The sequence below is a fragment of the Neovison vison genome, chromosome 4 (genome assembly GCF_020171115.1).
Source record: "Neovison vison isolate M4711 chromosome 4, ASM_NN_V1, whole genome shotgun sequence".
NCBI classification, from domain to species: domain Eukaryota; kingdom Metazoa; phylum Chordata; class Mammalia; order Carnivora; family Mustelidae; genus Neogale; species Neogale vison.
Genome location: NC_058094.1, coordinates 135,543,616 through 135,571,077, shown reverse-complemented (window position 1 = coordinate 135,571,077; position 27,462 = coordinate 135,543,616). Strand labels below are relative to the sequence as shown.

At 48.2% G+C, this 27,462-nt stretch overlaps 1 protein-coding gene across 1 annotated transcript in view; it reads left to right on the top strand.

Annotated features, from left to right (window-relative positions):
* ABCA13 (ATP binding cassette subfamily A member 13) overlaps positions 1–27,462 on the top strand; it is a 330,719-nt gene that overhangs the window by 109,461 nt on the left and 193,796 nt on the right. The window contains exons 27-31 of the mRNA XM_044246994.1: positions 826–1,003; positions 4,051–4,190; positions 15,647–15,760; positions 18,476–18,566; positions 26,180–26,356. Of these exons, the coding sequence (XP_044102929.1) occupies positions 826–1,003; positions 4,051–4,190; positions 15,647–15,760; positions 18,476–18,566; positions 26,180–26,356 (700 nt within the window). The remainder of the gene's footprint in view (positions 1–825; positions 1,004–4,050; positions 4,191–15,646; positions 15,761–18,475; positions 18,567–26,179; positions 26,357–27,462) is intronic.

Here is a 27,462-nt window from a genome sequence, read left to right as displayed (position 1 = left end):
AACAGGACGGCAATAAGGCCAGCCGTTTCCCTAAGAACAGGGGGATAGGGACTTCTTTGAGCAACACGCACTCGCACGGTACATGGGGATAGCTCACAGACTGTCTGTGAATTCAGAAATCGCTAAACCGAGTATCAGCACAAACGAGATTCCAAGGGCCAGTTTAACTTAATTCTGAGAGTGAACTGCTCTCACAAACCTTCAAACCTTTACTTACATATAAATAATTGTCTTACAAAGTACAGATAATTTGCTGCACACACAAATACAGACTCGAATGCAGTCAGTGGTGTGATGCTAGCTTTTGCCTGGACGCCGTCTACCAGGTGGGGCTGCATAGTGAGAGCAGATGCGTGGGGACACGCAGATGCCCAGGTCCGGGTGGGGGTGGACAGCAAGGTGACCTTGGGCAGGACAGTGCTCCGCCAGCGAGCTGATGCGTGATGTAGACAGCTGTCAAGTATCTGGGTAACCGGGCAGTAGGGACGCACTTGAAGACCGTTAATTAGTTGGAGTGAGTGATATCTTATGGATTGATCACTTATCACCAGGCAGACGAGGGTTTGCTGGTGCACGCATGTGTGTGTGTGTGGTGTGTGTGTGTGTGTGTGTGTGTGTGTATGAGAGACATTTGTCTCCGTGACAGGTTTACAGGCCAGGAAAATCACCGCCTGATCTACTGAGTGTTTCCAGGTCAGAGACGTCCAAAGCAGACACTGTGTGCTTGGACTTGTGGAACAGCTTGGGTGTTGAGGTGGAGAACGGGTTCCCTTTCAGAAGTCTCCACCACGTGTTGAAATGCTGCTCTTTTCTTCATGTTCTCAGGCTCCACAGCGTGGCCTGTCCAGAAGCTCAGCCTTCGGTTCTTTCCAGTTCGTCATGAAGAAGGTTTGCAAGGATCAAGCATCGTTCTTCAGTGGTTCGAACTCGTTCATTAACTTGCCCAGAATTAACGAGCTCCTGGGAGGGGACAAAGAAAAATTCAATATTCCTGAAGATTCAAGTAAGACTACAGTAATTTATTGCATGCGTTGAGATTGGTTTTTGTCTTGGCTGTTAGCCCTGGTCTGTACGGAACATTCTGTGTGAAGGTGGGTGCACACTGGCAAAGAATTGTCTCCGTCCTCTTAGCTCTACCCCTCACTTTCCTTAAGGCCACCACACGCTGCCCCAGCAGGTGGCTTTGGAAGCCCCCAGCGCCTGTGTAAACGGGCCCATCCTCTCCATGCGTTGGTGGAGAAGTGATACCGGTATTCCTTCCACATCATGGATGGGACCGCCGTGATCAGAGATGAAATCACATGGCCAAAGAGGCATAACTTGCTGGGGGTGGGAAACGCTGACCTGTCCAAACCCCAAACCCTTGCCAGCATGTTCCGTCTGCCTTCCTAATTAGAGCGTGTCCACCTAGAGTGGCCAGGAGATCACTTATCAATCCATGGTCCTTGGCCACTGAGCCTCATAGAAGACAGATTTGGAAGAGACCATATATATTTCTCCTTGTTGTAGGGTGTAGGGGGTTTGCAGGGCCCAAAATGGTGGTGCTGGTCTCTGTTCATGGACCCCTCACCGGTCCAGGTCAGCCAGGGGTCCCAAGTGCACTGGGCTTCAGGGGTGTCTGACTCTCAGGCTTCCAGTCTTTTTAAAAGGTTTGCTTGATTGCTCAACCAGGATAATCTTTTTGATGAATTCCGAATGAGCTGATTGGGGACCTTATTAACATCTTCAGAATTCCTTCACGGTGCCTGTGTAATCTACTGAGGGGGGTGGTGTCTGTCATTCACAGGTCCCGTCTGCAAGTCAAGGTGTGAAGTCCATCTGAGGGCTGTATTAACATTCTGCCTACCACTTGCTATATATATATATATATATATATATATATATATATATATATATATAATGTTATCAGTTACAAATTATGTATTATATACTGATATATATTTATTTTAATGTAAAAAATAGATGGTTAAATTTGTGTTTATGTATGGCATGCCCAGGATGGACAGAGTGTTGGTGGGACTGGGGAAGGGAGGAGTGTGGCAGTTTGCAGAGCTGGAGATGCAGGATCGAGCCACGTAGCAACGACCTCGCAGCCACGTCAGAGACAGTGTGTCAGTGTGCTCATCAGCTAATGGATAATTCGGAGAGCTGCCAAATATAACATAATTTGGCAGTATAAACACATTAATATTATTAATATTTGATAATTTTTGTTGTCCACTTCTCTAATTCCCATTCTTTTTTTTTCTTGCATTTGAGTTTCTTGAGGATTTTTTATTTGCTCATCAAATTTGATCATCCAGTCATCCATCCATTCCTCCACCCACCCATCAACTGACCCATCCATGGATCTATCTATCCGTCCACCCATCTGTCCTTCTTTCCACCCATCCAATGATTCATCCATTCATCTGTCCATCTGTCGATATACCCAACAATTGATCCATCCATCCATCCTTCCCCACCCACCCATCCATTGATCCATCCATCCATCCATCCTTCCCTACCCATCCATACATCCATCCCACCCACCCATCCATTGATCCATTCATCCATCCTTCCATCCATCCTTCTGTCCATCCATCTACCCATGCATCCATCCTTCCATCCTCCAACCATCCTCCATCTATCCACCCACTCAACCATTCCTCCATCTAGTCATTCAGCTACTATGGAGGACCAGTCCTTCTTGGTCCTTTCATACATTGTATTTCAAATGATTGTTACTCTGAGCATAGACATATTAGTACCCTCCTTTTCCACATGACATACTGGAGGCTCAGAGAAGGTTAAGTGACTTAAGCAAGGTCACACAGCTCTCAAGTGGCAGAGGTCAGGATGCCTGGTTTCAGATTTCTTGCTCTGTACCTATATATGGTTGTGTCTTTTCTGAAATGAAAATCATGATTGTTTAAATTATGCTTATAAAGTGTAACTTTAAAGAATATCAGTAAGAGCAATCTTTATAAGTATGCTTTAAAAACTTATTATGTTGTCATGCTCTTAATTATATCTCAGAGGATTCTTTCTATCAGTTCTATTGTACTTGTTGAATAAAAAGAACTGGTTTTTCCTTTTCAAATGGAGAATTTGGGAAGATGAAATTAATAATGGAGATAATCACAACTGCACTTTTCATACCTTGGGTGTCAAGAATTATGCTATTAAAACTAAGGTATTTCCACCTTAAATGTCTGCTGCAGGGGCAAAAGAACAATCTGAAGTATTCATCACTAACTTAAAACCTTACAATATTTTGGAGCTCTGGGTAACTCAGTCAGTTGAGTGTCTGACTCTTGTTCCCAGCTCTGGTCTTGATCTCGGGGTCATGAATGTAAGCTCCGTGTTGGGCTCCACACTAGGCATGGGGCTGCTTAAAAAACAAAAAAACAAAGACAAACCGTACACTGTTTGGTTACTACTAATCCTCATGGTGGTGAAGGCTCTACCTTCACTGGGTACCTATTCAGTTAGGTCAGTCAAGTCAACCTTTGATTGAAACCAATTATCATCCAGCAATGTAGATCCCCCACCTTGAGGGAACAAGGGTTTGGGTGAAAACAAGGTGATTTAATATATTAAAAGCAGTAAGGTCAACACTGCTGTGTAGACGCAGGGAAGAAAATTCAGTAGCAGTATTTAAAGCTAACTTCATAGGAAGAATCTAATTCTGCTCCCAATCCTGTAAGTGTTGAGGATTTTCTACGTTAGAGATCAGATGCATTTCTCTCTATTACTATTGGCAGGTGTCTTTGTCACAGTTAGTGCTCTTCTTGATGGCTTAGTTTGCATATGTGAAGGTCACGCTTCCCTTTCTTTGCAATTACTGAAATGAACATGTTATCTCGAAATTCTCATGAGGTGAGAGGTGCTAAGGATAGCAACAAGAACACTTATTCTTGAATTTACTGCCCAAATTCAACTGTGGCATGAAAAACGTATCCACAACACCCGTTGGAAAGTGAGCCATCATGGGTATGTAGACGAGTGTCACTATTAGCCAGGGCATCCCGTATTGTGAGTAATTTTTTTTCCTTGTAATTGTGACAGCACCATTTTGCTTGGACCTCTATCAAGAAATTCTGCAGTCTCCAAATGGTGCTTTGGTGTGGTCCTTCCTAAAACCGATATTACATGGAAAAATATTGTACACACCAAACACTCCAGAGATTAATGAGGTCATTCAAAAGGTGAGTCTGGGGGCGCCTGGGTGGTGCAGTGGGTTGAGTATCCGACTCGTGGTTTCGACTCAGGTCACAATTTCATGGTCATGATATCGAGCCCCGCATCAGGCTCTACGTCCAGCAAGGAGTCTGCTTGATTCTTTCTCCCCCTCCCTCTCTAAAATAAATAAAACAAAAATAGTGGAGTCCAAATGAGTGAGATCTTATTGAGCACACAGGCACAGAAGAAAGAAGAGATCTTTAAAGATAGTGCAGTGTTCTCCAGATTGGACTGCATAATGTTTTGTGTGGGGATTATGGTTCACCTTGGCCTCTTTGGGCTCCCGTTGTCCCCCGGGTCACAGTCCTAGAGGGCACGCTGGGGCAGGAGGTGTTATACGGAGGACAACTAGACAGAAGGGCAGGCTGTTCCCTGGGGCAGGAGGAGAACATGGGGGACAGAAGCTGGTCGGTTTGGTGGGGGGCATCTGGCGGTTAAGGACGAGTTGGACCCGATGTGTTTGTGGTCGTGGCCTGGGCCAGTTTGATTGTGAGGCTCTGTCAGTCTTACTCTGTGGAGGAGAAGCCCGGGTAGAGGCACAACCAGCTTCCCTGGGAGCAGACATCATGGGGTTCTGCTTGGTTTTCCATGTGGAGATGTGCTCTCGGGTGTGGGGTTCTTCCTATCGGTGCTTTCTTTTCCAAGGATGTGCTGTGGTTTGCGTTTTGTTTTTGTGCCTGATGGTGGCTTGTAAGGAAGTCTGCAGGCTCCTTTCAGGGACTTCACAGAGGACAGACATGTGGGTGATCTGATCCGACTTTCCCATCCAGGAGAGGAGACCCCAAGTTCCCCCATTGATCCACGTTCAAGCTCCAAGTGGCACCAACTTGAAAGTGCAGCAGTCGGCGCTGGCGTGTGGTCACGGGAGCCGTGGTGTTCCTCTGGGTCTGTCTGGCCTTTGCACACCTTGGGGCCGTCCTGTGGGATCATAGTGGAGGGAGACCCGTGACTCCGTACCCCCGTGAGAGCTCTGGGGCTGCAGTTATCCCCGGCACTCCGAATGTCGCCAATAATTTCTGTTTTGGTCTTGAAAATATCACGTGGCGGGGGTATTTACAGAAATCCTCACTGTCACAGTGAAATGGTGTTAATCTAAATAAGCACCAGGAGTTTGTCTCTCCAGAGAGACGCTCCAACAGGCCTGGGGCAAATGGATTCCCTCCCTGGTTAGGCTTCTTTGAAGAACTTCATAGGAAACGACTCTATATCACAGCTCTCTTGTAAATTTCAATTTATATTTTATTATTTTTTAAGGGATTTTATTTATTTATTTGACAGAGAGGACACAAGCAAGGAAAGGGGCAGAGGAAGAAGGAGAAGCAGACGCCCCACTGCGCAGGGAGCCCGATGCAGGGCTAGATCCCAGGACCCTGAGATCATGACCTGAGCTGTAGGCAGACGCTTCACCAACTGAGCCACTCAGGCGTCCCTGTAAATTTTAATTTTCAAAAACAAGGGGGGTGCCTGGCTGGCTCAGTTGGAAGAGCATGTGACCTTTGATCTCGGGGTACTGAGTTCAGACCCCACATCAGGCGTTGAGATTACTTAAACAAGTAAAACTTAAAAAAAAAAAAGAATAAATAAGCCCTGAGTTTAATTGATTATATATTATCCATTAGTGTTATTAATAATATGTATATGATAGCATTACGTCTTGTGCTGTGTTCTGTGATACAACGGTTAGTACGACCCCCTCTGACACTGGAGAGCCCTCGCTGCCGTGGGGAAGAGAAGACAAGCGTAGGAGTGATTTAGATGTAAGAGGAGGGACTCACTCAGCATGAGAGATGGGCAGCTCTCGCACAGAGAGGCATCTGGAGGGCAGGGCGTGCGGGCCTCCGTCAGCGGGCAGGGGCCGTGGCGTGGCCAGGACCCTGGTGCGGAGAGGGGTCGAGCCCCGTGCAGCCTGAAGATGATGAAGATTCTAGAGAAACCAGAGATTTCCTGGATTCTGGCTTACCCTGTTCCAGATTTCGTAGGCACTAACAGGAGCTGGTCTTTCTCATGCATCCCACGTGGCTGGTGACCTGGCCTGTGGGTACCCTGGTTTTGGACTGATAAGACTAACTTCACTTTGGCAGTCGGCCTCGGCTGCTTGGTTTCATGAAAGCTGGATCCAGTCATGAGACCCTTGGTGTAAAGTCCCACGTGGGTGGGAGACCCTGGAAACTTTGCCACTTGGGTAAAGTGAAGCTACATCATCTGTAGGGTACAGGGCTCGATGTTGCAAATTACTTAGTCCTCTGCATTATGTTCTGTTACTTGGAACCACCTACAGTGGACACGTGTGTAGGAAAAAGTGTAAGTTCGGGGGGTTCAACTTCTGACATGGAGGGCATCATGCACCAAGAAGCACGGTGGTGGTAAGGACAGGTGTGCCCATGGGCAAGGCTGGGGATCGCCCTCCCGGTCCCAACCTTCTGTGTGACCTTGGGCTTATCCTATAGAGAACTCTTCCTCCACCTGCAAAAGAGAGGCATGAGGGAGATCAAGGATTTCCCGTGGGAGATCACTCTTCATGGGGTTACACCACAGTTCTCGGCGCCCTTCCCATGTCCTTGCCTACCTGGGCTCCTCAGGGGTTGTTCCCCTCCACCGAGCACTTCCCTGAACCCAACAAAGCAACGGCTACAATTTCTAGGGAGTACTCAGCTCCTACTGAAGGCATTTAGGCAGGAATCCACGGTCTTTCTGTGTTATTATCCAAGTGGTGCCAGCACATCAGTATCCTCTTCTAATTTTGTGGTCAGCATTGTGTTTGGTCTTGGCCCTGGGCTGATGTCAAATTAAAGAACAGCGTGAAGACACCGTGTGAGCTTTAAGGGAGGTTAGAAAGGTAGAAAGCACAGATAAAAGAACTAGAGTGGGTTTCCAAGAATCAGAAGCATGCCAGGAACGGCATCAGAAGCAAAACGTCGCTCCCCGGAACGTTGTCTGACGGCTTGTGCTCAGGTTCCTTGTCACACGAGCTAAGGGTGGCTTTCTCGCAGCGCGTGCGGTCTGGAGGACTGGAGAAAGAATAAGTACCAGAAATGATATTTAGAAAAGAGACAACTAATGTAGGCTGGGTCTTCTCTATGAATGCCATCTCCTAAGGACGCTCCGCCATTGTTTGCCAGGGGCCTGGGGAGGGAGGATGTCCCCTGAGGAAGGAGGCAGACATGGTGGGGGGACCAGGGGTTCTCAGCCAGGGTGGGGCCTGATGATATTGTCCCCAGAGGACCGGAAGCAACATCTAGAGACATCTCTGGTGTCCAAACCGGGGTGGAGGTGGGGGAGGGGAGCTACGGACACCCAGTGGGTGGAGGCTGGGATGAGGTTAGGCTCCCCCCAGTGCACAGGACAGCCCCCACTGTCCTGGGGGAGGTTTGTCTGGTGCAGAATGTCATGGGTGCTGAGGCAGAAAAGTGTATCTAGAGAGGGCGGGAGCCCAAGGAGAGAGAGGGACAGAGGAGGGGCTGCCTGTCCAGCACCTGGCGATGAGGCTGAGTGAGAGGAGCTGTGGGCTGAGGGGAAGCCAAGAGCAGAGAGCACTTGGCCTTCACCCGTGTGTGTCTCAGAACCGTGGTGGCCCGAGCAGAGGGGTCAGGCGAGGGCAGACCTGAATTAGTCTCTTCTAGCATCAGGAGAAGGAAGCCAGGCTTTATCGATGTCTGTGTCCTGAGCCGAGGTTGGTGACCTGCCAAGCACCTGCTCCTCCAAGGGGCAAGGGGTCCTCAGTGCCAGGATGGCCTCAGCCCAGCTGTATCTGGACAGCCTGGGCCAAGTGCCTGGGAACGGGAGCTGAGAGGAGAAGTGTGTATATTCAAATATGCCAGGGACAGATTACACTCTGCCCTCCCGCGTCCCCAGGTGCCCTGTCCCTCATGATGGCACTTGTGCTTGGGCGCCCGTCCGCCGTCATCTTGCCTGAGTTAACAGGGGTGAGCTCAGTCAGGAAGCATGCCCTGCTGCGGTCCTCACTGTTTTTTATCCACACTTGGCCAGGCCCCTGCCACGGACCATCTCATTTACCCCTCCAACAACGTTGGAGGGAGGTACTAATTATCCCCATTATACAGACAGGAACACAAAGACTTGGAGCAGACTGGAGACACAGCTGGTAAGAGGTGGAACTGGAAATTGGCACCTCTGTCACTTTCAAGTCTGTGATACGCTGCCTGTCCTCGCTGGCCCATACGCAGACTCTGTTAAACAACAGAGACTGATTCTGTCCCGGTTGTGGAGGCTGGGAGTCCACGGTCACAGCGTGGGTGGGCAGAGCCCGTTTTCCGGGGTGTGCAGATGGTCGTCCGCTGCGTGTCTGCATCCTGATGTCCTCTTCCTATAAGGACCCCGCTCATTAGGGCCCAACCTGTGATATCACATTAACTATCACCCATCTCAAGACCTGATCTCCAAACACAGTCACAAATTCTGAGGTCCTGGGGGTTATGGCTTTGGGAAGACATGATCCCATGCAGAATATTGCCCCTTTCTTTTGCCGCTTGAACATGGAAATGTGTGGGACCGTCGAGGACACGTGCAAGCTCTGTCCTTCAGGTTCTGCTGCCGGTTCTGGAATTGCATGGAAGATAGGAACCCAAGGGGGGCTGGTTTGCTGATGACTGTGAGAACAAGGGGCTCGATTCTGCAAAACAGGCAGGAGTCCCCCCAGCCACAGGGCCACTTGCCTGCGTCACCTGGCCCTGGGCTCTCACAGGAGCTCTCCCCTGACTCTCATGGCCCATGAACTTGCCCCCCAGGGCAGGGTCCCACTGACGTCTCTGTGTCACCTGCAGAGCCCAGCACAGCGTGATAACCAGGCGTTGCCTGGTAGGAAGTCTGCACGAAGTTTGCAGATCTCCCTTTTCAGGGCCTGTCGGAGGAGGAGAAGATATGGTTCAAACTGTTTTTGTAATTAAAATACTTTCCCCAAATGTCGGAGCTAGTGCTCTTCCATGTCCCTGGGGTCCCCAGAGACCTCTGTCAGAGGACCAAGAACGTCATTTTGATTGTGACAGTAGTTTGCTCCAAAGTTGCTGAAGCAGACACGAGGCGTGTCTATCCTATGGGTCCCACGTATTTGAGCCTCAGTGAGTTTCTGGAGCTCAAGGGCAGCCTGCGACGGCTGGTGTGGCCGGCATGGCTGGCGTGGGTGCTGGCTGCTCTGGGATGGAGAGCCAGACCTAGCGCTGCAGGTGTCCCGGGTGTGAGCACTCTCCGTGGCAGGGCTCTGGGAGCCCGAGACAGGGAGCCAGCCCACCTGCTGACCATGGCCGCTCTGTGGTCCTCGTGGGGACGGGCTCTTAGACATCTACGGGGCAGCGGGAAGGAGGGTCCCGGGGACATCACTTGCTCTCATCCGGGCACTGGGGGGCGTGTGCTGGCTGGGAGGTTGCCCTATGCCTCATCCTGCCAGGGGAACGCACTGAAGGTCTGACTCATTTCCTTGTTGAGACTTTCTGCTGTGTAGTTTGTTTCAAGACAGTTTGTAGTACTTGTTGAAGCACTGGACGGCTGCTTTCAAATACTTTGCCGGATCATTCCAGCCTCTGGTTTATCTCAATTTCGCCATCAGTTAATTACCCTTCTTAATCAAGCTGTGCGTTTTGTTTGTTTGTTTGTTTTTGTGGGGTGGGTAATCTTCTTTCTCTCCCTTCCTCCTCCTCCTCCTTCTTCTTCCTCTTCTTCTTCTTCTTCTTTATTTATTTACATAATCTCTGCACCCACCGTTGGGCTTGAATTCACGACCCCAAGATCAAGTGCTCATCAGACTGAGCTGGCCAGGCGCCCTTGAAGTCTTTTCTTCTCACAATTTATTTCTATCAGTCTCTTGCTGCTTTCCTCAGATTTGTTGTGTTATTGTGATATGTTGACTAAGTTTCACTTTTTAATTAATAACAAATGTATTTGAGTCTGAATTTTGGTTTCATCTGGTATGCTGTTATAGCTAACATTTGCACAATTTCTTGGATGAATGTGTCCTAAATAATGTCTGTAAGTCCAGAGTTATTTGTGATATCTAAACTTTTTAACCTGTTACTTTTAAACAACCTTGGCTGAGAACTTGACACCAACCTTGGCTAAGACATTCTAATTTCATAATATGCACCTAAATGATTCCTATAGTTTGGGATTTTACTGCATATCAGTTTGAGTACAGTTTTCTTGGATGTTTGAAAAGTGAGGGTATATATGCATACAGATGATAAATTAGGATATTTGAACTAATTTAAGCTGCAATAAGACACATATAGATGTTTATACATATATAAAACACATTACATATGTAAACATACGTCTGCATTTGGGGTCTGTGTGCATTCTCTATTTGTAGGTTTAAGATTTTTAGATCTTCCCCTCAGGCCACCCAACATCTGTGTACGTGTGTGGGGACTGACAGTGTGGGACGTGTGTACTGAGCACCTGCTATGGGCCAGGTCTGGCCGCGAGACACCAGAAGGTCCATTTATTTTAATACCTCCACATCCACTACCCCTACTTTTCTCAAAGCTTGAAGCTGACAGTTTAAATAATTTGGGTAAGAGCATGCAGCTGATAAGCAGCAGAGACAAGGTCTTAACCTGAAACAGGGGTCCATCTGCTCGACTTGATTTTTCAAGGACTCTCCGCCTGGTCTTCGTCATCCACTGTTTGGTCTTATCAAATTCCTTCCTTACTTCTAGTCCTTTTGACTTCATGTATTTTGGTGATATGCTCTCGAGTCCATAAATTTCCTTTTTTTTTTCCATAATAAAACAAGCTTTGTTCTGTTTATTCACGAGTTTTATCTTGGCGGCTGTTACCATTTCTAGCTTTTTTGGGTTTGCTTGATATTTAAATCTTTTGTTTTCAGTGCAACAGTTGTTGCAACAGTTGTTCAGTGTAACAACCCAGTTGACCTTTCATAGCATTGTCTGTGCAGTAGATCGTAATCTTAAATGAGAAAGGAGTTTTGGCGGGCTCCTGGGGGGCTCAGCCAGTTGAGCGTCTGACCCTGGGTTTTGGCTCAGGTCTTGATCTCAGGTTGTGAGATCGAGCCCCAAGTCAGGCTCTGTGCTTAGTGCAGAGTCTGTGTGAGATTCTCTCTCTCCCTCTGCCCCTCCCCCTCTACACGCACATGCTCTCTCTCTCTCTCTCAGATAAAAAGAACACAGTTTTTTGTATTTTGTGCATAGCTGTATTTTTAGCACCTATACCTGGACCTGGCTTACCGACACACCATAAATATAGATATTTACTGACTAACTTAACTAACTGGGTCTGAAACCCTTTGAACTGGATGTTTGGACCTATTCAAAGTTATTGTTGTGAGTGGCAAGTTTAGAGTTATTGTTTAATTCTCTGTTACAGTTTTAAAATTTACTTTTGTTCTTGTGGTTACCTTTTTCCACTCTTCTTTTTTTTTTTAATAGTTTTTATTTTTAGGAACACCTGTGTGGCCCAGTTGATGAAGTGTCTGCCTTCAGCTTGGGTCATGACTGCAGAGTCCTGGGGTCAAGTCACACACTGGGCTTCTTGCTCAGAGGGAACCTGCTTCTCCCTCTCCCTTTGCTGCTGCCTCTGCTTCTGTGCACACACACACTCTCTCTCTGTCAAATAAATGAATAAATATTTTTAAGTCTTCTCTATACCCAACAGGGGTTCAAACCCACAATCCCAAGATCAAGAGTTGCACACTTTGTGCTAGCGTCCCTCCCTTCTGCGTTTCAATGCTGAGCTTCCCTCTTACAGTGAATGCTGAGAGTCCTTCTGTCTCACTGGGGTGGGAGCTCTTGCCTCCCTGCCCATCTCCATGCCCACCCTTTGCCCCTTCTGTAGTTGATGGAGCCTACCGTTCTAAAGATTATCATCCCATTAACTGGCATCATAATCATCAGCCATTGGGACTTCTAATTTCAGTTATAACCTTCCCATTATAAGCTTATCAAGAATTATCACGGACATCTGGATTAAACTTAGGACTTTGTTAGCTACTATTGAAAAATCAATTTTGGGGCTGCTGGAGGGCTCTGTTGGAAGAGCACGTGACTCTTCATCTCTGGGTCATGAGGTTGAGCCCCACGTTGGGTGTGGAGATGATTTAAAATAAATAAAGTTTAAAATCAGTTCTCTATTGGAATGGTTTCATGGCTCAGCACCATCCTGATGGTATCAGAGATGTATCACATTCTTTTTTTTTAAGATTTTATTTATTTTCCTTCCTACACGGTTGGTGGAAATGCAAGCTGGTGCAGCCACTCTGAAAAACAGCATGGAAGTTCCTCAAAAAGTTGAAAATAGAGCTACCTTACTCCCCCTGCTCGTGCTCTCTCTCAAACTCACTCTCTACCTTACGACCCAGCAATCACACTATTGGGTATTTACCCTAAAGATACAAATGTAGGGACCCAAAGCGGCACATATACCCAAATGTTTATAGCAGCACTGTCCACAATAGTCAAACTATGGAGAGAACCTAGATGTCCATCAACAGGTGAATGGATAAAGAAGATGTGATTTTATATATATATATATAACTGAGTTATATGTATATATATGAGTTATATGTATATATGTATATACATATATACGTGCGTGCGCGCTGCGCGCGCACACACACACACACACAATGGAATACTATGTAGCCATCAAAAAGATGAAATCTTGCCATTTGCAACGACGTGGATGGAACTAGAGGGTGTTATGCTGAGCAAAATAAGTCAGTCAGAGAAAGACAATTATAATATGACCTCCTTGATACAAGGAATTTGAGAGCCAAAACAGAGAATCGTAGGAAAAGGGAGAGAAAAATGAAACAAGACAAAACCAGAGAAGGAGGTAAACCATAAGAGATTCTTAAACCATATATTTTTTTTAAAGATTTTATTTATTTATTTGACAGAGAGAAATCACAAGTAGATGGAGAGGCAGGCAGAGAGAGAGGGAAGCAGGCTCCCTGCTGAGCAGAGATCCCGAGGCGGGACTCGATCCCAGGACCCTGAGATCATGACCTGAGCTGAAGGCAGCGGCTTAACCCACTGAGCCACCCAGGCGCAATCTTAGGAAACAAACTGAGAGGTGCTGGAGAGGAGGGGGTGGGAGGGATGGGGTCCCCTTGGGAAGGTGTCCTATGAGATGTATTGTATTCTTACACTGAGTTAACTCTTCCTCAGGTTGGGTTCCAGGAACTTATTTTAAGAGCGTTCACAGGTAGCCTGGGTTCTTTCTGCTTGACATCTGAAGATGGCCTGCGTGCAGGAGTTCTGGGTTTGTCCTTTATCCTCTTAGAGCCAGAGTTTGTGGTTCACCAACATGGACCTTTAATTTTGCAGAGAAACTATCTGAAGCTACATTAATTTTTTTTTTTTCCATCTTAAGAAGCTTCTTGTGTTGGGGCACCTGGGTGACTCAGTCGGTTAGGTGTCTGACTTCGCCTCGGGTCATGATCCCAGCGTCCTGGGATGGAGCCTGGAGTTGGGCTTCCTGCTCACGGAGGAGCCTCCCTCTCCCTCTACCCTTCATCCATGCTCATGCTCTCTCTCTCTCAAAACATAAACAAAAGCTTTAAAAAAGAGAGAAGCTTCTTGTGAACTCTTGGATGTGATTCCACTTTCAATTGGAATTCCAGATTTTATGAGATCTGTTAGACACTCGTCTGCTTGAATGGTTTCACCTGTTTTAAGAAAGGCTCCAAAACATACAGACTCAGGGGTTCTTGTGAGCAATAGGGAGTTTTCTTCCTTCTGTGGTTCCTGACTCTGCTCTGGCCCCTTTCCTCCCCTGGGTCTGGAGTCCTCCTAGGCTCGGCTTTCCCACATCTGTCCTGGATTGTCTCATTTTCCCTGTGTCTCGTGGCTGTCCTCTAGGGGATGGGACAGCATCCTGGGTTGGTTCTGCATGGAGATTTGTCCTATTGCCATTTCCAGGGGTGCTGCCCATCTGCCGTTGACTGACTGTGGGGTCAGCGACCTAGAGGTCGGTCTTCAGCCCAGATCGCAGCTTCTAATTACTCCCTTCTTGACCCTCCTGGACTCGTTATGAAAATACAAGGCCGAGATGGTCTAGGTTTTCTCCTCTCGTTCATGTAATCAGCTCAGATGAAGAGCTTTCTCTCTCCTGTTCACGCGTTGGCCTCATCTCTTGACCACAAGGGTCATGACGCAAGCCTTAGCCATAGCGGATCATGCTTAGCCCATGCAGGCAAACAATGGCAAAGTTGTGAGTACAAACGGCCAGGTTCATGCAAAGGCAGAGGGAGAAGTGTGGATGTGACAGAAGCCCTTCCACACCACTTCATGCATCTGGTAGCCAAGCTGAGGGAGGAGAGGCTCCAGGCCTTGCTAGGGTTGGGGGGCGCTGTTCAAGGGCGCTCCAGCCATGGCCCAGGAAGACCCCTGTCCTGTCTTTGGGCTGGCAGCAAACCATGGCTTCGCAGAGCATCTTCTCTCTTCTGGGGAAGCTGTTTTTGGCTCTTGTGCTGGTGTGACCTGGGACATGAGTAGGATCTCCTGGTGACCCCAGGGACGTGTGGTTGACCTCCCAGACCCTCTTTACTCAGCCTTGTCTTTATGGCATGTAGACCATTTCAGGATTAAAAATAGAATAATGTTGCCATAGCCACCTTTCGGCATATCGTTTTCTATTTCACTTAAATTGTTTCTAAGGATAGAATTGTTTTATCTTTAGAAAAAAGGCATGGGATTTTTGTGTGTGTGGGTCATTGACTAGGAATATGTTTATGATACCAGATTGTTTTACAGAAGTCTGGTGCTCATTTGTCCTGCCAGCAGCAATAAAGGATCAAATATAGGTGGTTGTCCTCTATTGGTTGTCTTCAGCAAATCTTGGGTATCATAGAACAAATGCATGGTATTATCCAAGAACATATATATTTTTAATTTATTTATTAGAGAGAGAGAGTGAGTTTGAGAGAGAGCACGAGCAGGGGGAGGAGCAGAGGGAGAGGGAGACACAGACTGTCTGCTGAGTGGGGAGCCTGATTCGGGACTCGATCCCAAGACCCCAGGATCCTGACCTGAGCCGAGGCCAGCCGCTAATCCAACAGAGCCCCCCCACCCGAGTGCCCCCAGAGAGTATATTTTGGAGGAGGAAATGTGGACAATCATGATTTTATGTTTTATGTAGCTGGCGTGTACTGGGGACATCTGCTGTTCCCACAATGAGCTCAGTTCTGGGGCCCCCGTGCTGGATGGTGGATGGCATTTGCAGGGAGAGTCCATGAGAGTGGTCTCAGGGCTCACCTCCGAGATGAGGATGCGAGAGCCAGTCACGTGGCCTGGGGAGGCGTCGGTGTCCTGCTGGTGACCTTGGTGGATCTTTCCTCTGGTGGCCGGTCGTGTCTCTAAGGCTTCTCCCCTACTTGTCCCCACACAACCCCTAAGAATCTTCCTAAGGCAGCACGACAGAGTGGGAGACACCCATGTGTGCTGTTTTGCAGGCAAATCATACGTTCCGTTTTGTGGACAAGCTAAAGACATTAACAGGAACGCTGCTGAAAATGTCCAGCATGTTTCAGAACGGAGGAAGTGACCAGATGCTGGACCAGCTGCAGGTGAGTGACAGCTGCCTTCACACCAGGGGCAGGGGCAGTGGGAGCAACTGCGAGGGTGCACCTTGAACTCGGAGTGGCCCCTCAGAGGAGCCCACAGAGCCCCTCGGGTGTGGGTCTGCTGACTAATAATATTGATCTAGAGTTGAATGTGTAAGTCAGCTTTGTGAATTGTCAAGGGCTTGATTCGTGCCAGATGTCATTATTATGAACATGATGAATAATTTAATAGTATTTTCCTGTTCTTTAAATTTCATAAATGGAGGGGCTCCCGGGTGGCTCAGTCAGGGAAGCATCTGCCTTTGAGTCAGGTCATGGCTCAGGGTCCCGGAATCGAGTCCCGCATCGGGCTCCCTGGTCAGTGGGAAGTCTACTTCTCCCTCTCCTGCTGCCCCTACCCCGATTATGCTTGCTCTCTGTCAAATAAATGAATAAATAAATAAAATCTTTTTAAAAAAATTCCGTAAACAGAGGCACAGTTCTGTACCTTAATGCTCTTCTGAGTGGTTTGCGCACTTTTCCAATTGTGGGTCTACTTAAAGGGCCAGTCATCACTCCCTGACATTCTGTATTTACAACCTAACACATTCCAGAATTCTGGCCAACTCCTGCCCGACAGCTGTGAACTTCAGAACTTCACAGGAGGTAGGCCCCATCATAACCTGGGGACGTTTGTGTAACCGGAAGTCCCCTAAATCTGACCGCAGGAGAAATCATACTTACCTTTTTATTCTGTTTGGTCTGTTTCTTATGCACCAGACAAGTAGTCCAAGCGATTCATAGCTCAGGAGCCTGCCCGGCTGGCTTTGATTCCCAGTCTAGCCCAGCAGTGGAGTGAACTGTCCCAGAGCTGCGGGCAGTTTCTCCTGGGGGTTCTCGTGCCAGGGGTCCCTCGGCTTCTGGCAGTAGGCCTGGCAGGGAGCTGCTGGCCTGGGGCAACCCAGGTGGTTTCAGAGCCCAGAAACAGCCATGAGTCCCATCCTGGTGTTTGACAGTCTGCGATGCTGGTTCTCAGTGGCCCCCGCTGTGTGAGTGCAAGGGCTATTGTCATCTTCTTCTTGAACTTGTTTGCTCACGGATTAATTTGTTAATACTGGGATCAGCAGGCTTTTTCTCTAACGGGTCAGATCATAGATAGCTTAGGCTTTGAGATAGTCTGTGCTGCCATTGGAAGTAATTACATGGAACATCGTGAACAACAAACGGAGAGTTTCCGAAGTCATGTGAGCACCTAACTCCCCACCACCCCCAACCCCGGGGTCCACGTGGCTCCAGGGAGAGGTCCTCCCATGAGCCAGCATTGCCCGAGGTTCTCGTCTTTGAGGACAAAGCGTGGTGAGTGGCTCCCCATCTCCCAGTGTGGCAATCACAATCGGGGAGTGTGAAGAGCCCTTGGGGGTATACCGTCTGACGCCTGTATTCCACGCCTGGCTCTTGCCACCAGACCAGACCCTTTCTGCTCAGTGAAAAGCAAGCGATCCCCTCTCAGAGATGTGGACGAGCATAGATGATCAATACACAGGAAGTGCCCACCCTGGTCTGGCCTGCGGCGGATGCCCAACAAAAGATACACAGGATTCCAGTAAAATAAAAGTGCGCCCCAGTGTTTCATAAGGAAATCCTGTCATCTGTATGCAAGGGTCATAGAATCCTCACATCCAGGAGGCAGAGGCTGAGGAATCACAGACCTGAATTTAGAGGGTGGACACTGAGAATTCCTTCCTGGAAGTCCTAAGTTTCGAGGCTGTGTGCTCACACGGAGTCAGGGTCATGTGTCAGTATTCTCTAGGGAACAGACAAGTTCCAGAATCAGTCCCCGTTCTGCCAGCCCCCTCCTTGCTGAGTCCTGGCTCTGGCCTCACAATCTCAGAGTGTCCCCCTCGGTCTCAGTGGGTTGTTGGCCGTTGCCGGGGTCATCGATCAGGAGACAGGCTTTCATTCCAAGTGCCTTGGGGAGCCCTCCTTAGTGAAAACATTGACGAAGAAGATTTGGAGCCATCAGTATGAAAGAGGGATCACTTGGATCATGATCTGTGAGTTTCTTCCAAAGATGACATTTGATGGCCAAAAAGGGTTCAGGAAATACAGAAAGCCTTCCACAGTGGTTTCTTGTGAGGGACCCTGTCTCTACAACTGGCATGTGGAAAACACACTGGAAAAGAGCTTTTATTAAAAACGCTATCTCTTTAGTTTAATATTTGTTTGTTTGTTTTTAGAGAGAGAGCGCATGCGTGCCCATGGGTGTGTGAGCAGGAGGGAGGGACAGAGAGAGCCTTTAAGGATTATTTTATTTCATTTAAAGTAGGCTCCATGCCCAACATGGGGCTTGAACTAAAGACCAGAAGAGCAACAGTCACATGCTCTACTGACGGAGCCAGCTAGGTAGGCACCCTGTAAATGAGCTTCTATAAAGCATCACCCTCTCCTCTTGTTAGAAAATTCTCCTGAAAAGTCAACTCTTACTTCATTCTTTGTTTTCAGTGGCCATGCATAATTTTGATGACAGTCTGAATTGTCAGGATCAGTACTCTTGTTTTTCATGGTGGGGTCCTAACCAACAGTTATCCTGTCATTTACCATGATTTTTGGAACCTCTTTGACCAAGATTCACTTTACATGTCTTTTTCTTGTATGATGAAACTTCAAATAAATCTAAGAAGAATTACTTAGTAAGAGGAAATGAGATTATTTTTATTTATGCTGTGTTATTTTCCTTAGGAAGCCCTGAGGAACAAGTTTATAAGAAACTTTATAGAGAGCCAATTGCACATTGATGTTGATAAACTGACTGAAAAGCTCCAGACTTATGGTAAGTAGATGGGGTGTGTGAGTATAAGCAGGTGGGCGTGTCCATGGGTGTGTCCTTTTAGGCGAGTGGGTGTGTCTGTATATGTGGGCATGTCCATGTAAATAAGTGGGCGTGTCCGCTACATGGGTGGGCGTGGCACGGTCCACTTACCCAATGGCCCGCCACTGGCGCCCTCATCCTTCCACCTCCAAGGTTCTGGGTGACACTGACAGGTTGCTCTTCCTCCAAGGTTCCTCCTACCTGAAGTTTTCTGATTTATGGAGTTAGGGCTTGAGTAGCAAGGAACGTGGTCAAAAAGGAAGGCCTCTGATGTGAACGCAAGAATTAATGAGACTTAAAACAATTAACGAGTTTTTGAAACAAATGAGTGTTCCTGAGTTAATAGTTAATTGAAAGCAGATACATTGACTTGAAAATTTGGAGCTCAGGTTAAACAGTTCTATCAGCCCACCAGTGGTTGTATTGCGTCTCCCTAGTTAATGCATGAGTTCATTTAGATATTGAACAACCATTCACTAAGCACACAGGAGAGCTGGGTCCTGTGCCAGGATCTGGAGCCCCTGCTCACTACTGCCCAGGGCACAGATGGCCATGTTAGGAACAGTGATGCTGTGGCAACGTTGGGTTTTGTCAAGAGCATCCCGGACAAGATCTCAGGAGCCCTGCTCTGCTGGGTGGTCCCCTGAGGGAAGGGAGGGAGTCTCTGGCTTCTGGTGCTGCCTGTGCCTGCCCGGGAAGGGGCTGGTGGCCGCCTGTGGTGTGGGACAGAGGGCCAGGCATTGCGGGAGGCACCATGCTTCCCTCTTCTGAAAAACACAGACATGGTGAATTTACTCCATAGGAAAGGTAATGAATTTAAATTATTTCCCTTTTATTTTATTTCTTAAGCAGGCTACATGCCCAGTGCAGAACCCAATGTGGGGCTAGAACTCACAACACTGAGATCAAGACTTGAGTGGGTCCCTTAACTGACTCATCCAGCCGGGTGCCCCAAATTAATGATACTTGAAAATAAATGTCACTGCCTTAAGTCATTTTTCAAGTAATTAAAAGTACTTCTGTATGTTTTACAAAGATCCTTTCTGTAACTCTGTAGGTAGAGAATTTGATCACCTTACTCCCTGCATCCTTTTAAAGTCACAGGCTGGATCCATTGGAAGAGCTTGCCAGTCTTGATCTTGGGGTCATGAGTTCGAATCCTACGCTGAATGTGGAGATTGCGTAAAAAATGAATAAATAAATAAATAAAACAAAAAAAAATAAAATTGTTAGAGAGGCCATCTATTTCTCTGCATTAGAACCAGCATCTGGAGCCTGTGGCCAAAAAAGGAGCATTTGCAAGTAATTTGTAGCAATTTCATAGAACGTTTGTCCAGTCAGGCTCTTGATTTTATTCCTTAACTTTTTAAAGGTAACTGTTGGATTGTTACAAAAGCAATTTATGCCTGTTGTAGAAATATTAGGAATACAAAGAAGCAAAAAAAAAAAATCTATGCATAGCCTCATCATCAGAGGCAGCCTGGGGCTAATTTTTCAGACAGATTTGCACGGCTCATGCGAGCGCAGGTATGTGTATTTTCACAAAAATGATCACACTGTTTACAGTATTTTGCAAACAGCTCATAAATGAATGCTGGCGGTTCCTGCATGGTACAGTTGGTTAAGCATCTGACCCTTGGTTTTGGCTCAGGTCCTGATCTCAGGGGTTTTGGATGGAGCCCTCCATTGGGTTCCTTGCTCAGCGGGGCTTCTGCTTGGGCTTCTCTCTCTCCTTCTGCCCCTCCTGGTGGTGCTATTTCTCTCTTTCTCTAAAAATAAAATAAATAACATCTTAAAAAAATAAAGAAATGGATTCTGTTGCAAAGATTCTTCATGTCTTTCAGGACTTCCTGTTCCTAAAAGTCTCCTGTCCAACCCCCTACCACATCCAGCCCCTAGCCCCTAGCACAACCTACTTTAAACTTGTTTAGCTGTTTCTGTGGATTGTATCTTTGAATCATGGCCTGATACATTATGTATCGTTCTATCTTTACATAGCAGTTAATTCATTTCCCCCGCTGGGAGAGATGCAGCCTTGCTTCTTCCTCCTGGCCCCATCGCTCCCCTGCGGTGATGTGATCGTTTTCCTTATAGCCACATCACGACCAGATGAATACAGTTCGGTGCAGAATTAGGCTGCAGGTTATAATGATGTTTCCCTTCTCACAATGTTTCCCTCTTCCTAGGCTTTCTGTTCTTTGGCTCCCCAAGTCCCCTGCCCTCCATGCCAGTGTGCCACCCTTCCGGGGGGGACGGGTTCCCTCTGTCTGTGTGGACAGACACCTGCTGGCTTGCCTTCCTGCCCCTGGGGAATTGCCTGCTCTGTTCTCCCAGGTGGGAGACCGAGTCTCCTGGGCTCTTCAGCCTCCTCACTCTTGTTTTATGATCCTGTTTCTCTGGTTGATATCTTAAAATGTCAGTCTGCAAGAGGGTGCATGGGAGAAGCATTTCCTGAGCAATTTTACTGTATAAATTCACTGTTACATCTGAAGGGTATGTGGGAACATTCCCAATTTCACAGATACATTTTGATTTGTGTTCCTCTCTCTCCCTCTTCCTACTTTCATTTTTTTGATCAGTCTTGTCAGAGGGTAATAAATGTTTTTAGTTTTTTTTTTTTAATAAAACAAATGTTTGGCTTTAGTGATAATTATGTTTATTTTCTATTTCATTGACTTCTGATTTTTTTGCATGTTTTTGTGTTTTGTTTCTGGTTCTGTCCTTTCACGCTCTTTGGTTTTTCACCTTTTTTTTTTTTTTTTTTTCCTTTTGGTAACTTCCTGAGAGAGAGAGATTTAGATCTGTGATTTCCACCTTCTTTTTCTTTCTTTGTGTGTGTGTGTACACACACACTTATGATGACACGTTTGCCTCTAGACATTGCCTCGTTGCCTCTTATAGGTTTTGATGTGTTCTGTTTTCATTAGCATTCACTGTAGTGTGCTGTTTCTGATCCTTGGGTTGTTTGAAAGTTTATAGCTTATTTTCTAAATATCTGTGATTTTCCATTTATTTATTTACTTTTTAAGATTTTATTTATTTGTTTGTTAGGAATGTGGTAGAGAGAGCACAAGCAGAGGGGGCAGCAGGCAGGGGGAGAAGCAGGCTCCCCACAAAGCAAGGAGCATGACACAGGGCTGGATGCCAAGACCCTGAGATCATGACCTAAGCTGGTGCTTAACTGACTGAGCCCCCCAGGTGCCCCCTTACTGGTTTTTCGTAGAATCATTCTATCCGTTATTCACAGGTGTGTGTGAAACTTCCCATTCAGAATGAGGGCTTGTCTGTTTGTCCTTATGTTCTGTCAATGTAGGGTTTATACAGTTTGAGGCTGTGTTTTGTCTTTTATTGCTAACGTGTTAGATATTTATATTTTCTTCCGTCGGCTTAGTTTGGGGCCACTGGGTGAGTCTGCTGGTAGTGTCCGTGGCGGGTGGGGCCTGCTATTATGTTCTGTTTTCAGGTGAAACAGCGTTTCCTCTCTGGGATTGGGGTGCAGGAGTTTGCCGGCTCAGTTCCCTGCCCACCTGAAGCTTTCGAAAGGGCTCCTCCTTGTCTGAGTCTCTGGCCCGGCTTCCTAGGTGGTCCAGACGGCATATTTTATTCCCTAGGAGATGGGGCTGTGAACCAGGCCATCAGGACAGGACCAGAACCTGCACAGCTCATGGTGTGGGGACCTGAATGGGGCAGAGTGTGCGCTGAGCCCCCTGCTCTGCCGACGGGAGAAGCCATGGGCTCTGCCTTCTGCTCAGCTGCCTGCAGGGCTGTGAGTGTGCTCTGATTAGGGTCCCTGGAGACAGAGGCTGGAGGCTGTGTTTAGCCATGGCAGGACTTCAAACAGATTCTTGGCTGGGGCACGGTGGGACAAGCAACCCTAAAGCTCTAAGGCTCTTTGTCTTTTTAGATTTGTTTTAAAAAATTATTTATTTGAGGGGTGCCTGGGTGGCTCAGTGGGTTAAAGCCTCTGCCTTCGGCTTAGGTCATGATCCCAGGGTCCTGGGATCGAGCCCCGCATCGGGCTCTCTGCTCTGCGGGGAGCCTGCTTCCTCCTCTCTCTCTCTCTGCCTGCCTCTCTGCCTGCTTGTGATCTCTGTCTGTCAAATAAATAAATAAAATATTTAAAAAAAATTATTTATTTGAGAGAGTGTGAGAGCAGGAACAGGGGAGAGGGGGAGAGGGAGTAGGGGAAGCAGACACCCTGCTGAGCAGGGAGTCGGATACGGGGCTTGACCCCAGGACCCCGGGATCATACCGTGAACTCAAGGCAGACACATAACCATCTGAGCCCCCCAGGCACCCCTTGTTTGTCTTAACTCGAGGCAACCCGCATGCACCCCAAGGTCCCTGATGGGACGAGGCCACTGTTCGTCGTTCTGAGAACTGGCCTGCCGGCTCCATCTGCCGTGTCAGCTTGAGTGCTGATGGGCTGCCCGACTCCAGTCATGTGGGGCCAGAAGACCATGTCCATGACAGGTGGGGCCGAGTCTCCACTCCCCTGCCTGGGCAGGAGCAGGACCAGCCACTCCGGGTTATACTCCCGTTTTCCCAAACACGCTCTCTGGTGGGAAAGGCCCGGGAGCCGCCCTCAGCCCTGGCTCCGAATTAGACCCCAGTGGGCGAGCTTACAGAGCACGTGTTCTGAGATGCGTCGTCCGCAATGTAAACACGCCCTTGGCTTGCACCATCCTGTAAAATTCCCTACTCTGCAGGTGTCCCTCCCACACAAGAGAGCGAGCAGCAGGCACACTGGGAGCCCCTCACAACGCATGCTTTGATCTCCCTCTTTCTAGTTGTTCTGTCTGCCGTTATCCTGAAGGATTAAATGGAGACCTCTGGGCCTGGCTCTCTTCTCCAGCAGTTCTTACTGTCAGCGTGAGCACTTCTTACACGGGCACTGAACAAACTTTACTTCTTAGAACAACTCCACAGGCAAGATGGTTTTCCTCCCATGGAAGACGAGGATGATGAAACTTTGCAGATCAAAATCACTTTCCGACACAAGGGGTGCCTGGGTGGCTCAGTCCGTTAAGCATCTGACTTGATTTTGGCTCAGGTCATGATCTTAGGGTCGTGGGTTCGAGCCCTGTGTCAAACTCCCATATAGGCTTGTCCTCCTTCAGTGCCCCCTCCCCTGCTCATGTGCGCGTCCTCTCTCTTCTTCTATTTCTCAAGTATACAAATAAAATAGTAAAAAAAAAAAAAAAAAATCACTTTCCAATGCAAAACATGGAATCTGCTCCAGAGGCAGAGCCGTGTGCTGCTGACGTCCCTGCTACCATTCTTGGGCTCCCTGTAGCAGTTACTACGTGGGGATGGTGACACTCTTCCTGTGCCCCAAGCTGCCCCCACCCAGCCCGTGTGTCTCACGCTGCGGCTTTTGATGGCTGTGTGTGTCCCTGCACGCGGAAACCTCTGACCTCAGCCCCCACCCACCGTGCTCGGGAACAATAGAATGAACCCCCCCCCACAGAGCGACAGCACAGCTGCTGCACACGCATGGGCGCCTGCCCTCACAGCGACATTTCACAGTGTAAATGACGTCTCCAGAATGTGGTGCGTGGATGCTTCTTACACGGCATCCCAGGTCCCGGGGAGTCAAGGAGTCAATGTGGTGCCTCGCCCACAAACATTACCTCTGCTTCCTGAAGCAGAGGTGATGCTTTTGCACGGTTTCTCGCCTCAGCTCTGTCCCTGCATCGGCCGAACTGAGCCAGCTGTGCAGAGCCTGGCATCTGTGTTTCTGCAGCTGTGCAGAGCCTGACATCTGTGTAGATCCTGGCATCTGTGTTTTTGCAGCAGACAAACCGGGGCTGAGCGCTCTGTCTCGGTTGGGGTGGAGCTGGGGGTTGGTGATCTGGAAGTCTGCTCCCCAGGCTGGGCATCACTCCGATCCTGTGCTATCCTCTGAGCCAGTGTCTGATAAGCTGATATCTGATCGGATCAAGGATGCACATTCTGTCTGTGCCTCTGGCGGGGATCGATCTTCTCTAATATATTCATAACCGTGGTATCAGGACACACTGATTGCGTGCTCGGCCTGCTCTGGACACCGGCAGTGCCCGAAGGCTTACCGGCATTATTTCATGTAATCTTTAGCAAGATATGACCGGGCAGATTATCATCATCCCTGTTCCCTAAGCAAGAAATGTAGGGTGTCAGGGCTGAGCAGACACAGCTCCCTCTCAGGGGGGTGTGTACCCCATCTGACCCTTGGCCATGAGGCCCCAAACACTTTTCCCCAATAGTAGGCCTGCTGTGTCTCCGTCTCCGCAGCAGATGTGGTCCAAATTGAGAGGCTCTCCTTCAACCAAACCCCTGTGGGCTCCCATTTAGCAGAGAATGGCTGGCCCTGTGGAAGCAGGCCTGGTGTCTCGGCCTGGGATCCTGAAAATCTGCTCAGGGATGGTCCTTATGGAAGTGGGTCCAGTGGCTGAGGGAAGGGCCACTACGGTGTTTAAACTGCCCCTTGGCTGTTTTATGTCTACGTGGTTCTATGATTCATTGTGTTTGTGTGTGTCATAGGTGTGTAAAAACATGTCAATGTGTTTCCATGTGCATTTACCCCTTCTTCCTTATGAAGTCTGGAGCAACTTAGTCTCTGGGGGTCTCTTATGGAAGGAGGCCCAGAGGGATGGGGTGGCCTGCCCCAGTGGACTGCAGACACTTTGCCCCAGCCCACAGTGATACTGTGACATCGCCGACCCACGATCATCCCTATCTACTCCCTGTCATCACACTGAACACCTCTGGAATCGTGTCCCTCCCCGGGCAGGGTTCTTGTGTTCTTCTGTGTCGTTTGGCTTTCCCACATCTCTCTGACCTGTGGTCCAGCTCTTCCCTGAAGCCAGAGCTCACGTACTGCATCCTCCTCCACCTTCTGTGCTGAGGAATGGGCCCGCTTTACTCCCCGGGTCTATTTCCATTTCAAAGGCACAAACCTGGGCAGAGTGCACTAGGATGGGATTTCTGTGGTGACAATGCCCCTTGATCCTGAGTCACTGTCTCTGCAAAGTTAATATGACAAAGTGAGTGACTTTCACAAAATGCCCAATGTGATGGTGAAGGCATGTTTTCTGGAATTTCTCAGTGCCAGGTTGGAACAGTAATGTTTTTTTGCCGGGTTCTGTGTGCAAGGCCTTCCGTGCTGCTCGCGAGCCTGCCCCCGATCGGCTGCTTCTGTGTCACCCACCACCCGGCATCCCTGGGTCATAGGCTCACCTGCTGAGCTTCCACAGCTTTTCATTCCTGTGTAAGGAACGGCGACACGGGACTGTGCTCAGAGAGCACAGTTGGGACTCCTGGCTGGCTCAGTCAGTGGAGCCTGAGACTCTTGCTCTCAGGGTCACGAATCTGAGCCCCACCTTGGGCTCGGAGCCTATTAAAAACAAAAACAAAAACAAATAAACAAACAAAAAACCCAAACAAACCCCAAACCAAAACCCAAAAGGCAGAATTGATAGCCAGCCAATAGGTAGCATATCTTGCGTACGAACAGAATGTGACTCAAGAAGGGATTTTTTTCCTCCCCGGGACTGAGTGAACTTGTAACGTCCTGTCCTGCTTACTATCCTCAGGAGGGAAGTTGGACAAGATGTTTGCCCACGGAGGTGCCGGACGCATCCATGTCCTCGGCCGCATCTTGGTGAACCTCTCCTCCTGCGTGGTGCTGGACCGTTTCCAGGCACTGGAGTCTGTCGCCAGCCTGGAGGCAAAAGCCCGTGAGCTTATGCGACAGAACAGCTTCTTGGCTAGTAAGTATTCTATGAGAAAATGCACTCCTGCTGGCACCGGCTCCCCGGGGGCTTGCCATTTTGCGTATTTCCCCCAAACGTGTGTGCCAGTGACTCAGAAAAAGACCTCCTTTCCTGACAGAACGAAACCAGGCAGAAAGACTCACCTTGAGTCAATGAGTTGTGTCTGTCTGTGTCTCAGATCCTTGGCCCCACACCATTCCCGGCACCTGTTTTTACTAGTTTATGGTGTCATTTTACCATTAAATCTCACACGATAAAATTATATCTTTCCTGGCTAAAGTTATGCTCACATCACTTTGACTCTTATCTTAGTATCTTGACGTCCTGAGTGTGCGGGGAAGAGGGAGACAACAGCCAGTCCGACTTCATCCATTCATGCCCATTGTTTCAGGATGCACGATGTGTTTTCAAATCCTGAATGAACATTGCATTATTTTTTTAAATCTGGGTTTGTATGAGTTTGCTGAGGGCTGCCATGACAGGACCACAGACCACATGGCTTCGACGACAGAAATCTCTATTCTCTTGGGTCTGGCCAGAAGTCTGAGATCCAGGTGTCAGCAGGGTGGGCCCCTTCTGAGACCATGAGGGGAGCACACTCTAGCCTCGCCTCAGCCTGTCACTGGCTGCCTTCTTCTGGGTCTCTTACCATGTCGGCTTTGTGCGTGTTTGGGTTCACATTTCCCCTGATGGAGGACACCAGTCCTACTGGGTGAGAGCCCACCCTAAGGACCTCCTTCTCACTTGACCATCTCTGTGAGGACACGCTTTCCAAGGGAGCTCACCTTCTGACCTGCTGGGGGTTAGGACTTGCACATGTGAACCTCAGGAGTGTCCCGTCCTACCCTCAACAGGCACTGTGTATGAAATTCAGAGAATTCATGTGCCGGAATCGAGTCCCTATGTTCACATTTTGAATGATCTTTATATGCAACAGATGAATCATTGGACATTATATCCAAAATCAATGATGTACTCTATGTTGGCTGATTGAGTTTTTTTAAAAAACATTTTATTTATTTATTTGACAGACAGAGATCACAAGTTTGCAGAGAGGCAGGCAGAAAGAGAGGGGGAAGCAGACTCCCCGCAGAGCAGAAAGC